We start from the raw sequence: 15,168 nt of genomic DNA, 5'->3' as shown, positions 1-15,168 counted from the left end.
TCATAAGGAAGTCTACCTTAGATTTTAGTGATGCTACGTCGAAAGGAGAGTACACCTGACTTTGCGTTCTCTTCCCTGTAAGAGTGTTGTTTTTGGCAACGCTACTTTAGAAAAGATGAGCTTCTGGTTATCCTTTCTCCCCACCATTTCTTTGCTGAGTCTTCTTTTCTAAGAAGAACTGAAACTAGTTGAAGATATCATCATGAAGTTCGATTGTTAGCAGTTATGTTTGTGTAACCTGCCATTTCTCTCACTTTGGGAGACAGTGCGAGTCTCAGAAACCTTTGGTATTGTGTGAGTGCCGAGTGTCGCTCCTTAGCAGAGAGAAATATAGGAGCATACAACCCTAGGAAGAGCCTGATTCTTGATAGAGGTGTTTTCACATCTTTTACCTTTGTGGGGTCTTGTGTAGGGAGGAGTGTTTTCCAAGAGTTGTCCCATTGTGGGAAGAAACCTCAGTTCTAACAACTCTTGAATAGACTGAGAATAATCACCGTCAATGTGGAAGAAGGCTGCCGCCTTTTTTCTACTCCCTTCTTGAATGATTTCTCCACTACTGCTTTCACTTTGCCTGGTGCAGAGTTCCAAAGACGTCATCGAAGAAGTCACAGGAGAACTGATCATTAGGAGTCTCTCAGAACACCTAATGATTCCCTTGCATAATTTCATGGAGGAGTAATGCTACATCGAGCCCAGACCTTCTTGAAGGTTGCTTGGTGTTAGGTTTCAGCACTCACATGTATGGTTCCAAGGATCGGTATCGTAAGAAAATTCATTATCTATGATTAATTAGTTTATGAAAAATGCTGCATATACGAAACACAATTTTTCCCATAAGAATGCATGGTAAGTCTGTCTAATGTGGACCCCAAGTCCCCAACTTTTTTCATGATCACTCTCATCTATCTGTTTCAGTCCTCGACCAAGTACTGGAGAATTCATCTCTCTTTCAGCTACATCAACAAACAAATTTGAACTACCATGACAACATCACACATCCCTATTTCAGCCCCACTGTCACTGGAAACCACTCACTCGCTTCATAACCTATCCTAACACACACTTTATTGCCTTCGTATAAACTCTTCACTGCTTGTAACAATCTTCCACCAATTCCATATAACTTCATCACATTCCACATCACATTCCTATCAACTCCATCCTAAGCTTTCTCCAGATCCATAAAGGCCAAAGATACCTCCTTACCCTTTACTAAATATTTCTCTATCTGCCCAACTATAAAAATCTAATCTATACATCCCCTACCTCATCTACAGTAGACTCTTCCCGGTGGAAGAGTCAATGGTCCTCAACCTCTCGCCACGGAAGGAATTTGTGGGTCAAATGAAGTTCACGATGGAAACTGTGATCTGTGCTGAGTTTCATTTGAGAGGAAGACTTCATGCTTTAGTAGATCTGAAGCACATGTACTTTCAGTCCTCGTGCAGCAGCCCATTAGAAAGTACTGTACTGTATCTCCCTTCCTCCTCTAAGATACAATGTACTGTACCAGTTCAGGACTCTGGGCTCCAAACTGTATACTGCTCCTCAGGTGTTCATTCAGATGTTCACCTTAGTAGTAGCTTTAAGCCACTAGCAAAGGATGCAACTGTGGATATATCTCTACGGTGGCTGATTCTTGCCTCCTTCATGGAGCAGTTGCTACAGGATCAAGCTCAAATTTTTGCTTTTCTCATGATCTGGGGATTGTGATAAGAGAAAAAAAGTTGAATCTCTTGCCCAAGACAAGGTTGAAGCACTTGGGCATGCTGGTAAACATGATAGCAGGAAGACTCTGTCAGTTATACAATTACATCAGCCAGCCCAAGGAGGTAGTGCATCCATTTTTTTTCAAACACAGAACTACCTGCTCGGCATTGGCAGAATCTTCTCAGTCACCTTTCCTCACCGTAGAACCTCGTTCAGGCGGCTGCCTTCGCTAGAGATCTTTTCGGTACTGTTTGAATAATAACTGGTCAGTCTCCTTGGATTTTCCATCCCTCCTCATACCAGCACTGACGGGAGCTTGGGTTGGTCTTGCCTGTCTGCTGAATGAGGAACCCACACAGGGGAGTCCCACTCAACTCTCTTCCACCTGACATGGAACTGTGCTTAGATACCTCAAAAGAGAAGGGTGCACGAATGATCAACCTAGTCGTCTCAGGGTTGTGGTCAGAAGAAAAAGCATCTACTCTTCAAAGTCCTGAGGCTAGCAACTTTAGCGCTACAAGCATTCAAAGAACGTTGAGGATGCATTCGGTGGGTTGTTGCTTATATCTAGTTAAGTGAGTTGACGAAGAAGATGCATGTAGGGACAGCCATAGTGTTGTGTGGGCAAGAGGAATGGACTAGTTGACACACTAAGTCACAAATGGAGGGTTGTAGGGTCAGAGTGATCCCTACATCCTGGCATAATAGAAAAGTTCTTGTGCGTGAGGTTCTCCAGGGATTGATCTGTTTGCCACACAGCTAAACAAGGAACTCCCCATGTTTTGTTCCCCAGTCTAGTCCGATGGACCCTGTTTGCAGTCACCTTCCAACACCCATGGGATCACATAGATGGTTACTCCCTTCCTCCATTCAACCCTGTTCTGTCCGCTAATCTAGTGTGTGGGGATTATGCTGCGACTCAGGTTGACCCTGGGCATCCTCTACGATTAATGTCGTAGACGGGATTCTCCTCTGGTTGAATCATTTCTAAAGCAGATCAAAGATTTCCTCATCCTCCTTGCTGAGAGACGCTCCTCTAAGTTGCTGCTTTCAAGGCTACAGCTCAGACTTTTAATGTAACGGAATAGACCTCTTTTTCAAAGAAGTTGGTTTGCTCATGAATACTTTTGAATAGTCTTGCTGATCTTGTCACCTCAGGCCAAGAGGGGGACATGTTCCTCTTTCTCAAAGCTCTCACGCCTACCTGTCCAAGGCTTTGAGAAGTCCTCAGTCTAGTTTCTGACCCTCATGACTCTGCTGCCTTAGTATCGGCAAAGAATTTAGAAGAGTTACTTCGTTGCTCTGCCCTAGTCTCCCACTCTGAAAGGTGGAAGGAGCTCTTTAGTTTGGTGGCAGGGCTCATGGGTAAACTCAGAACCTGTTGGGGCATGACCCCAGGTTCAAGCTTTTCTCCATCCCCTCTCTATGTGAAGCGTCTAGTGGTATGGAGAGGATTTGCTTTTGTGTCCTGTGAGGGCTCTGCAGTGCTATCTGAAGAAGACCTGACACCTCAGACCAAGTCTCAGCAACTCTTCCTAAGCACTGGCAGAACCAAGAGAGAGGTGTCTAGAACACAATCTCTTTCAGACTTCATGAGCCAATCCATGATACATACACCAAGGTACCAGCTTGGACCAGAACTCACAAAGTCATGACTAGGCCTCATCTTTGCTTTCTAGAGGAATCTTGCAGTTAGCCAGGTGTTGAAAGTTGGTGTGTGTTTGTGCACCAGACCACCTTCACAGCCTTTAATCTACAGGAGTACCCAGAAGTCCATTGACGCCTTTGCGCTTGGTCTTCTGGTGGCTGTTAGTATGGCCAGATCCCATATGGAACAGTAGCATCTTGTCTAGTAACAGATAAAAGTACAGTAAGTCTGGAATGGAGGAGGAATGACTGGCTCTTATTTCTGCCCCCTCTCTTAGAATGAAGCCATCAAAGTATTACTTGCTGGATTTGACTTGATGCTGGCAAACTACACCTCTGAGCTCCATTCATTAGAACCTAGAGTTCTCCCCCATCATCCATAGACAAGGGGGAGGATGATGGAATATATAGACAAGGGGGAGGATGGTAGAATATATACCAACCCGTTGATCATCATAAGTCAGGTACTGTATATTATTCAAGACTGCTATTCCCTTTGGGGAAAGGGATCACTCTTTGACCAAGTACTAATCTTCTTGGACAGCCCAGGCTCTATTTGCCCATTCATCCCAAGATTACTGGAGTCATCTTTGCTATCGAACAAGACCAGATAGATCGATATTTCCAGGGAGGAAAAAGATCTAACCAGTTCTGTTCCTATAGGATTTCTGACACTACAAACAGTGAGTCTCACTTCTTAAAGGACAATGGTTTGTATTTCACATAGGAACAAATCATGAATTTTCAAAGTAGTTTGTATATTTTGTAGCTATACAAACCTGAGTCCTTTAGGTTAAATCACTCCACAAGCACCCCACTCAGTCCTGAGCTGAAAGGTCATAAGTGAAGAGATTTTGACAGGTGTGAGGTGGAGCTCCTAGCCCTCACTCCCTTCTGTTGCTTAACTGCTCATTGAACAATTCAAAGGCATCCAGCTCGCGCCAAAAACACCTTCCTTACTTAAATGAACTGGGTTTGTATTGCAAGAAAAAATACAAATTACTTATAGATTAGCAATTTTAATGTTTCTTTAACAAATCCCATAGATGAGCCAACAGTATTTTATTTTTAAATTCCGAGTTTTTGTGTATAATATTCACATATGTTATAGATTTTTAACTTGCAGTTTAAACTGATTTTAGAAAATGTTTATTTGCTTAAAACTTATAGGATTATGTAGGCTAGTAATCAGTTGAATTGGAATGGTTCTAGCTTTAAATTAATTGTTAGGTCTCACGTGTGGTCTATTCATTTAGACTATACCAGTAAAAAATATTTTCTATACCACCTTTATGGCTGACAAATGTTGCCAGTTATAAGTCACTGAATTATATAAATAGATTTTTATAATTTTACTTTCAGGCATGTGAAGATGGAGGAGGCACATGCACCACTGACATCGATGGGTATTACTTGGAAAGCTTTGCTCTAGTAGTTGTAGGGTTTCTGTGGATGCAGTGGGGAATTCCAGTCATCAAGAGGCTGCAGAATCTACCCTTGGAGTCGTGGGCAGTAATGCAGAGAGGAGACTGACACCGAGCCTCCAATTAGAAATATATTTGGAAAAATATAATTACATCTTTAGATGTTTAGCAAATATTTAATTTTTGATATTTCACATTCAAGCACAAAAATTGGTTTTGGTGAATTGTAAGTTATTGTCTTCAATATAGTTTATTCGCTTGAGTTAAAGTGCTTCAATAAAGTTTGATTTTCATTCACAAACATAAATAACTTCAACTTCTTGCATGATTAATTTTTTGTCCTCGGCTCTATTTTCTATAGAGGTGGAAATGTAAATCCTTCTTACTGCCTATTTCTCTGTGCTCATGCTTTTCTATGTAACCAACTGAACAAAAGATCTGTAATAGAATTGGACCATCAGAAATTACCTGAAGTTTTCATATTTGAAATTTTATTTTTTTTTAGTACAGTATTCGTATTTCAAGTGACAACGCTCCATTGAATTAGCAAGTTATTATTTTTAGAATTCCGGAAAGTAAGTAAAAAATAATGTGCACATTGTTTATTTTTAGCTCCTGTTGAAAGTATGATAATGTGTGAGTCAATGACTGAAGGTATGTTAATTTTCTTGTAGCCTTGTTATTGCTTACACTGGTAAGTTTATTGAAGTGAATTTCAATACATTATGAAAATTTTACTTATTACTGAAATTGATATATTAGTTTAACCAGATAAATTACAAGGCTACCTCAGTTTCCACTTATACAGTCCTATGTTATTCTAATGCATGCTTGGAGTGCTATAGTATGAGTAATAACTAGACTAGCAAAAGACTACAATAAAGTGTCTACTCAGGGAGTTGTGCGATTCCTTACATTATTTTGATATAAAAATTTATACACATGGCAGTAATTCAAAAGTTACAATGTGTAATATTAATGAGTGAATTTAGGTTTCTTTAATGGTGTTATTTGTGGCTGTTACTGTAATTTTAATATGAATCATGACATAATAGGAAATTTAATGAGTGAATTTAATAACATTTGTAATAGAATAATGACTACAGTATATCTTTTGGAATTTTGACTGTGATATTGTAAATAAGGTGGAAATAGATTTTAATTTCTTCCCTGTGAGGGTCTTTGGTATTATAATGATTGTGTTTTTATTCCCGAGGAAAGCAAGCTATGGACTGTTGAAAAGAAAATGCAATGTGCTGACTACTGTATATTTCAGTATTGAGAGTGGTGACACAAATATTTCATTAGCCGTTTGTAGGATTTAACAGCTTACAGTACATTAAAGAGAGACTAATCTACCATGTTTCAGATCGAGGTAGTTGGATATTAATAAATATCTCTGTATATGTAAGGTCCACAATGTTTGCATTTGAAGTTACTCCTTTTGTAAAGGAAGCCAATATTAGCTCTGCATTTGGGACAGCTCATTAGGCTAGTTAATCTCCTCCCTTTTAATATGTTCTGAATTTTAATTTCTGAGTTTTATATTGCAATGCATTTGTGAACAGAAGGCATTTCTGATGATAAGGCTTTTATTATATTGTATTAGGTTGTGCTTATGGTAAGAATGATCTCTAGCATACATTTTTATACTTTTTTATTACAAAGATCTGGTTTATTATATGACTCATATTTCCATATACTCGTTCATAAACTTTATACTTATCTGTCATCAAATTATACCAATTTAGTAAAATCAATTCGTAATTTTGTGAATTATCCGATAATATATTGTGCTCTGAAATATTGTTTAAATGATCCATATTGTGAATATCTTGGGAGATTATGTCATGAATAACATTCTAGCTAAGCTGAAGGAACTTCATACATTAGTTCAATATTAATTTCTCTTCTGCAATACAGTACAGTAGTGCATGATTTAATGTTTTTTTTTTTTTTCCATGAACATAGCACACTAGTCAACAGATAATTTTAGTTTTTATTTTGTGAATTCTAAGGAATATGAAAATTTTGATTCAATGCCTTCCTATCTCATTCATTATAAATGGATAAAACAATAATTATTCTTATGTTATTACATAACACTAAAAGGTAATTCAAGTTATAAAAGCTGCCTCTTCGCATTGATGAATAAAGTTTATATTTATACCACATTTACATGAAAACTGTTTCTTGAAATTTTGAAGTGAAGAGTTCAGACCATTACAAAAAGCATCCAGGATATCTGCCATCTGTGATAATGCACTATGCGACAGTCAGAGCATACTTGTTGCTCTGTATGGTAATGATTTTGTGATTCACCTATCTCCAGATAAATGTTTTGAAAGGTAGGTGGTCCTCATACCAATGTAAGCGTGAAGGTATATTTCCTTTTAGCATTTAAACATACATTACATTCCACCTCTTTAAAGTCTTATTTTGAGCATTAAACTAGTTTATCTTTCCTATAGCCTCGGTACTTATTAACCTTGTAAGATACATTTCTGGGTCGACCTGTGATGCCCGGTGAAAAGGTCCTTCTTGTCACTTTTCTGATATAAATACTTCCAAATATACCAGAGAAAGTTAAAGCATGGAATGCAGAGGTTACTACCCTCGCGCGAGCACCCTAAGGGCGTCGTGTATAAAGATAGGGCGTGTGAAAACCACTATTCACAGGTCGTCTTCCATTTAGATAATTCCTTCGCCAATAAGGGATGAGCCGCTACAGCGGCACTAACCAAACCAACCTGATCCACTCCACTGACGCCCGACTCGAGCGCCATCTACTCATCCTTCTTTGTGGACTCATCAGCAACGCTACCTTTGTTGTTTTGTGCGAATTTTTGGCTGTGTTTTTGGATATCTTCGCAATGGCTGAAGCTCTACTTCCACCTGCACCAATGTTAAGTACCATAGATTGTTTTGGCATTATTTTTTACCCGGGCTTGTACGCTTTATTTACATTTTGCGAGTGTTTTAGTGCGTCGGCTCGATGCCGCCCCGCATTCTACGCGGCCATTGTTATCGCTTGTTTACATGCCCTCGGGTTTTTATGTCATGCTAGGTTCTTTTAATCTTAAGTTAGATTATTGGCCATGTGCCATTATTTAGAACCGCTTTACTTTTAAGTGCGTATGAGCCGCTTCCGAGTCCGTGTTATTTTGTTTGTTAACGAAGAATAACGTTCGTGGTTTTATTATAGTTTGGTACCCTACCTATTGGGTTGGCGTTTGCTCTTTACGAGTTTTTCTTTGTTTTTATCCGTTCAGAGTTCCATTTTCCCTTTTCGCTATTCTTCGTGACATATTTATCTTGCATTTTTTATTTTGTAATACAGACATATGTGTTATGTATTTATTGGGTTCGCGTTTATTCTAGTTCGAGCTTAGTAACCTTCGAGTGTGAGAGGCTGGAGTTTCCCATTTACTGTTTCACCCGTTTTCTGTTTCATTACAGTTTCGGAATATTTTCCTCACAGATTCTGGCTCTCCCCCTCTCTATCTCTCCCCCTCTGGGATTTATATTATCGTGGTTAGACGAATTCATTTTTTTTTATTTTACCAGGTTACTTTGTTCGTTCTAATAGGCTAGTGATTATTATTTACATTGGTCCTGTCGTGTCAGAGTCTCTTATTCTAGATTAGTTTGGCCTGCTCTCGAGCCACCACGTTTTTCCCCCTCCACATTAGTCCCACCCTACTCCCCGCTCCGGCCTGGGCATTGGGTCTGGACCCCACTATTCCGGAACTCCCTCATAGTTTTCCACTAACGTACTGAGCTGGGAACACATTACTTCCTATTACTTCGGTGCTCCCCTTCGACTGGGAATCCTCCCCCTTGACTCCGGCTACGGCCCCGTTACACGACAAACCCCTATTCTCCGCTCCCTCCCCCTGGACTCTCCGGTAGGCTCCCTACCAGAGATCTTCCGGAGATCTTTTTTTTATATATTTCAATCAATCAAGGACCATACTCCGACGCACTACGGAGCTTTCCATCCTTGCCACTACGCCTACTTTCATTGTATATTACAGTAATTACTTAAGAGCTCCGGCTCCTCGTGAATTCACACATAAGGCACTCCGGCGCACTACGGAGTATCCCTTTCCTAAACATTTCCTATTCTCGATGCAGTAATTACAGCGGAGCTCCGGCTCCTTATATGATCACGAATCCATTAATACACAGCATATAGAACCCCCCTTTATCCTTAGCTCTTACTATTAAGCATATTACCTAACCTTTAGGTTAAGTTTGAGCCTCCGGGAGTTCTTGTACTTATATGATTCTTTATATTACAGAAAGTGCAGTGTGCCACGAAGGGTTGTGCGGCGACCTTCACCGATCCGGTAGGCCACGACGTCTGCCGGTCGCATGCCCTCTGTGCTATCTCTTTCGCCCGGGAAGCAGACCAGACCCCGTATATGGTCTGGTTTCCGGAGTCTTGCACGCTCTGCTATGAGCTCTCGTCGCTTCTCCTCATTAAAATTTCTCAATGGTACCACTCATTCTGTTATTGTTGTTTTGAGATTTCTTCTTTGTAGACAATTGCAGTTATTCATAAAATGATTTTAACTTAATCTGTTTTTCCTTCTGCTGATAGCTTATCCGTGCCTTTCCTAGTTCGTTCTAACGTTACCCCCTCTTTCAGGCTGACGAGGATTCTCTCAAGGCAGCCAGAACCAGCCTCCGGACCTGGGTCTCTGGATTCGGGAGGAACGCCCCTCAAGGCTGCCCCTACCTGCTGGATGGGGACATGGCCTCCCAGCTCTTCCCTGGTTCTCCCTCGGCTGCCGTACCAACTGAACTAGCAACTCCCTTGATTGAAGTTCTCAGAGCGGCACTGCCCGCAGAAGATGAACAACAGCTTTCTGGAGACGTCTCCGCTCTTAACATCCACGTCGAACCGATGGATGAGCAGGTAAGTGGTGTGGAGGACCTGGCAGAATCTTTTCTATCTCCTACTCCTTCCTCTTCCTCTTCCTTCCTCGGCTTTGACAAGCCTTCAGCTTCTCCTTGGGATGGCTCCATGTCGGTCCGCCCCAAGGTTAAGCCAGTAAAAAAGCAGAAACCCAAACCCATTAATCCAGCTTCGCCTCCAACCATGTCACCGGTCCCTGGACCTTCCTCAGCTCCTGACATCCCTGTGATGTCAAAGACCCCTCCTTCTAAAGGACAGAGGGGTAAGTCCGCTAAAGCCAAGGCTGCAGCTGCGGTTAGCTCCTCAGAACCCCCTGTAACCATGACTATGGTAAAAGAGTTGATGGAGTCGAAATTGGAGAAGCTCTCCGCCGTAATGACGGAGCTAAAAGACATGGTGGCTAGTCTTCTCCATTCCGGATCTCAACCAGCTCCGGTTGTAGGCCCTGACACATCCAAGCTACCGCCGTTCGACAACAATCCTTGGTGGTTCGCTCGTCATGCTCCTTACTTGGACGGCACCCTGACTCTGGAAGGCTTGGGTACCCGCCCTTTGGATGACCTGGAGTTCTACCCCCCTGACCTCCAGTTCCCTTTCAATGGGTTTGTCCGCCTGAAGGAACATGCCCTCGTCCGGATGGACAAAGTGCCGAAGGAGACAGTCATATTTCCTAAGGAACAAGCCCAAGCTGTCTGGGCTCGTACACTATCGGAATGGGGATGCGTTAACTCCAAGTTGACCCCCCACAAAGGTTCTTATACCATTTTTATGACTCCTCCGTCTATCCCAGCTCCTCTTACTGACAAAGTAGCGGAGCTGACCGTCCAAGCCATCAAGGACGGCATCCCTATGCCAACCCTTAAAGAGACGGACCCCACCTCTCTCCTTGTACCAGGCCCAAGCGACTTTTGGCAAGATGTCTCGTCCACCTTTACTGTAGGTAAACTTGACCCGGACTGCGCCTCCTCCCTCTTTTCAGAGAAACTCCCCAAACTCCCGGATCACTTGCTGAAAACAGAGTTTGAGTCAAGAAACAGGCTAGCCAGATCACTCAACTCTCTGGTCTCCTCTGAGTTGATAGCCGCCCTTTATAGTGATGAACCACTCTTTCGGGTACTCGCGAAAAGTCTTCTACAGACTTTTCAAATAGACCTGCATGATTTTTGGACGGCGAGAACGACCTGCAGGAAACACGTTCTCGCCGAGGCTTCTATTAGGCATGAGCCTAACAGACTTATTGCCTCCTCCTGTTGGGGTAAAACTCTCTTCCCTCAGGAGGAGGTGGATAAAGTCCTCCAAGACGCTGCAAGGGCTAATCAAAACCTCCAAGTCAGATGGGGCCTCTCTAACAAGAGAAAGTTTGAACCGGTTATGAGGCAACCTTTCTCTAAAAAGAAACAGAGGTCATACACTCCATATAAAACCGGTCGTGGCCAGCATCGCCAATCTCTTGGTCCACAATCTTCCACTCCATCTACCTCCAAGACCGCCCCTCCGCAACAGATCGTCTTTGTGCCGGCCCCTCAAGGTTCCCAACCTGCTTCTATGGCCACATGGATGACCTCCCCGGCTTTCAATCAAGCTTTCGAAGCCTCAGGATCCTTTCGAGGATACCCTAGGCAGCCCGGAAGCAACAGGGCTAGAGGTCGGTTCCGCCAGCGAGGCGGACCTAGAGCCAGAGGTTCCCGAAGAGGACGAGGGGCAAAATTCAACGCCAACCAATGAGATGGATCAGGTAGGAGGGAGACTGTACCGGTTTCGGGACCAATGGACCTTCAGTCCTTGGGCCCACAGTATAGTCTCCAAAGGCCTGGGCTGGAAGTGGTCACAGGGTTCTCCACCCCCGACGGTGACCTTCTTCCAGAAGCCCACTCCAATCCTAGAGGAGTACACGAAGGACCTACTAAGGAAGAAAGCAATAAAGAGAGTCCGAATATTGAAATTTCAAGGACGCCTGTTCACGGTCCCCAAAAAGAATTCGAACGCTTTAAGAGTGGTTCTGGACCTGTCGAAATTGAATTCTTACATTCTTTGCGACAGGTTCCGTATGCTGACTGTCTCTCAGGTGCGGACCTTACTTCCCCGTGGGGCCGTCACCACCTCTATCGATCTTACCGACACCTACTATCACGTTCCGGTAGCAAGAAACTTCTCCCCTTACCTCGGCTTCCACATAGGCAAGAAATCCTACGCGTTCAAGGTGATGTCCTTTGGCCTCAACATCGCCCCCAGAATATTTACGAAGTTGGGGGAGACGGTGGTAGAACAGCTCAGGAGTCAGGGAATTATGCTGATAGCTTATCTGGACGACTGGCTCATTTGGGCACAGACAGTTCAGGAATGCCACATGGCTACAACCAAGGTGGTTCAGTTCCTACACAAACTGGGATTTCAAGTCAACTTGCAGAAATCATGCCTACAACCAGCAAGCCAATTCGAATGGCTAGGCATTCACTGGGACCTCACGAATCACAGACTATCTCTTCCCCCCCAAAAAGTCAAAGAGATAGCATCAAAGACGAAACGGTTCATCAAAAACAAACAGGTGTCAAGAAGAGCCTTAGAAAGGGTTCTCGGCTTACTTCAACTCGCCTCGGTAACAGACCTCTCACTAAAAGCCAAACTCAAGGACATCAACCGAGTTTGGAGGAAGAGAGCAACAACTCGCCTAAGAGACAAAATATCAATGATCCCCTCAGTATTAATAAGAAGACTCCGGCCATGGTCGAAACCAGAGACCCTATCCAAATCGGTTCCTCTGCAGTTTCCCCCTCCCCGAGTGACGATTCACACAGACACGTCTCTCAGTGGTTGGGGGGCTACTCTCAACACCAGATGTTTCAGGGCTCCTGGTCCCCCACTATGAAGCAGTTCCACATAAACGTGTTAGAGGCCATGGCAGTGTTCCTAACCTTAAAACGACTATCCCCTCCAAAGACAACTCATATCAGGATAGTCTCAGACAGCACAGCAGTAGTCCACTGCATAAACAGAGGCGGATCAAAATCTCCCAACCTGAATCAGATCCTGGTAATGATTTTTACCTTGGCAGTAGAAAAGAACTGGTTTCTGTCAGCAACTCACCTGGCAGGAGTCCAGAACGTTATAGCGGACGCCCTATCCAGGACGAAACCACTGGAATCAGAATGGTCCCTAGACATGAATTCATTCCGGTGGATATCCAGACTGGTTCCGGGTCTCCAGGTAGACTTGTTTGCGACACAACTTAACCACAAGCTTCCTTGCTATGTGGCCCCCAACCTGGACCCTCAGGCTTATGCCATGGACGCATTAACCCTGGACTGGAACCATTGGAAGAGGATTTACCTATTCCCTCCGGTGAATCTTCTGATGAAAGTCTTGCCCAAACTGCGCTCATTCAAAGGAGCAGTAGCTTTGGTGGCACCAAACTGGCCAAAGAGCAATTGGTTTCCTCTCCTTCTAGAGTTGAAACTTCGCCCCTTCCGGATCCCATACCCCAATCTGACACAAGTGGTCCAAACACAGACTGTGTCAGATTCCTCAAGGATAGCACAAACCCTAACTTTGTGGATTTCATGAAATTTGCTGCACACAGAGATGCAAACATCGACCCGGAAAATGTCCTCTTTATCGAATCAGACAAAAAGGACTCAACACTTAGGCAATATGATTCGGCTGTTAAGAAACTAGCGGAATTTCTAAAGAATTCAGACGAGACCCGAATGACCCCTAACTTGGCCATTTCGTTTTTTAGGTCCCTATTTAACAAGGGCCTAGCCGCTAGTATTATCACTACTATTAAATCAGCCCTGAGAATGATTTTTCAGGTGGGCTTCAATATTAACCTAGCAGATTCATATTTTTCATCCATTCCAAAAGCCTGTGCTAGGCTTAGACCTTCTGTTCGTCCACAGAAGGTCTCATGGTCTCTGAACGACGTCTTAAAGCTAGCATCAGACACCGATAATGAGTCCTGCTCCTACATTTCGCTACTTCGGAAGACCCTGTTTCTTACAGCCATGGCCTCAGGTGCCAGAATTTCAGAATTAGCAGCTCTCTCCCGTAATCCTGAAAACCTAGATTTCCTTCCATCAGGAGAATTCCTACTTTCTCCAGATAGAGCTTTCCTAGCTAAAAATGAGGACCCACAAAATAGATGGTCCCCTTGGAAAATTGTTCCTCTACCCCAGGATGCTTCTCTATGTCCAGTGGTTACACTTCGGGCCTTTTTAGCAAGGACTGTCACACGCTCATCTGGCCCCTTGTTTGTCAGGGAACAAGGTGGTACTATCTCCATCCAAGGCATCAGACAGCAAATCCTTTACTTTATCAAGCAAGCTAACCCGGAATCCTTTCCACATGCACATGATATCCGGGCTGTAGCAACCTCCATCAACTATTTCCAGAACATGGATTTTGATGACCTTAAAAAGTACACGGGTTGGAAATCCCCTATGGTTTTCAAACGCCACTATTTAAAGAACTTATAGGCCCTTAAATTCCCTACTATTGCAGCTGGGAGTGTCATCTCCCCTGATTAATCTCTTACCTTTCTTCCTTTTTGTCCAACTCTCTTCCTTCTCCCTCCTACCTGCCACTCCCACCACGATGCCTCTCACCCCGGTCGATTTGCTTAGGCCCATATATAACGTTATGTCATTGTTGCCTTGTTCATGTTGGTTGCTTTCATTTTGGATTGTATATAGCCTTACCCTTGGGTATTCGTACCGTTTGCCATGTTATTTTATTATGCATATGATTATACCGTATTACTTGCCTTGTGCCATTCATAGCATTACTACTTTTTTCTACTTAAGGCTTTTGAGTTTGGTGATGATTGTATTACATTACTTTATTTTGTTTGTACAGTATTCTTTACTATGTCCCATTTATGGCAATTTTCTATTTACACCTAAGGTTTTTGGTGATTGTGTATGTTTTATTACATTCCTTAATAATATAGTAACCTCCACTGGTACATGACGTTTTTAATTTAACCTTTTTTGATTTTATGGGCTTGGAAGGCATTCTCTGGTATATTTTCACCGGGCGTCACAGGTCGACCCAGAAAAGGGATTTTGACGAAGGAAAAATCTATTTCTGGGGAGATACCTGTGACGCCCGGTGAAACCCTTCCCTGTTTTTTCCCCGTCCCTTTCCTTCCCAAGCCATCTCATACAAAAGGATGTGTAGATGGCGCTCGAGTCGGGCGTCGGTGGAGTGGATCAGGTTGGTTTGGTTAGTGCCGCTGTACCGGTTCATCCCTTATTGGCGAAGGAATTATCTAAATGGAAGACGACCTGTGAATAGTGGTTTTCACACGCCCTATCTTTATACACGACGCCCTTAGGGTGCTCGGTCGAGGGTAGTATCCTCTGCATTCCATGCTTTAACTTTCTCTGGTATATTTGGAAGTATTTATATCAGAAAAGTGACAAGAAGGACCTTTTCACCGGGCGTCACAGGTATCTCCCCAGAAAT

At 43.1% G+C, this 15,168-nt stretch overlaps 1 protein-coding gene across 2 annotated transcripts in view; it reads left to right on the top strand.

Annotated features, from left to right (window-relative positions):
• The window catches only part of LOC137648698 (acetyl-coenzyme A transporter 1), a 117,721-nt gene extending 110,470 nt beyond the window's left edge, over window positions 1-7,251 (top strand). For both annotated transcript variants that reach the window (XM_068381733.1, XM_068381732.1), the window contains exon 12: window positions 4,720-7,251. In XM_068381733.1, the coding sequence (XP_068237834.1) occupies window positions 4,720-4,890 (171 nt within the window). In that variant the 3' untranslated portion in view covers window positions 4,891-7,251. The remainder of the gene's footprint in view (window positions 1-4,719) is intronic.
• The last annotated feature ends 7,917 nt before the right edge of the window (window positions 7,252-15,168 follow it).

This window comes from Palaemon carinicauda, chromosome 10 (assembly GCF_036898095.1).
Source record: "Palaemon carinicauda isolate YSFRI2023 chromosome 10, ASM3689809v2, whole genome shotgun sequence".
NCBI classification, from domain to species: Eukaryota; Metazoa; Arthropoda; class Malacostraca; order Decapoda; family Palaemonidae; genus Palaemon; species Palaemon carinicauda.
This window is presented reverse-complemented; position numbering and strand designations above follow the sequence as displayed.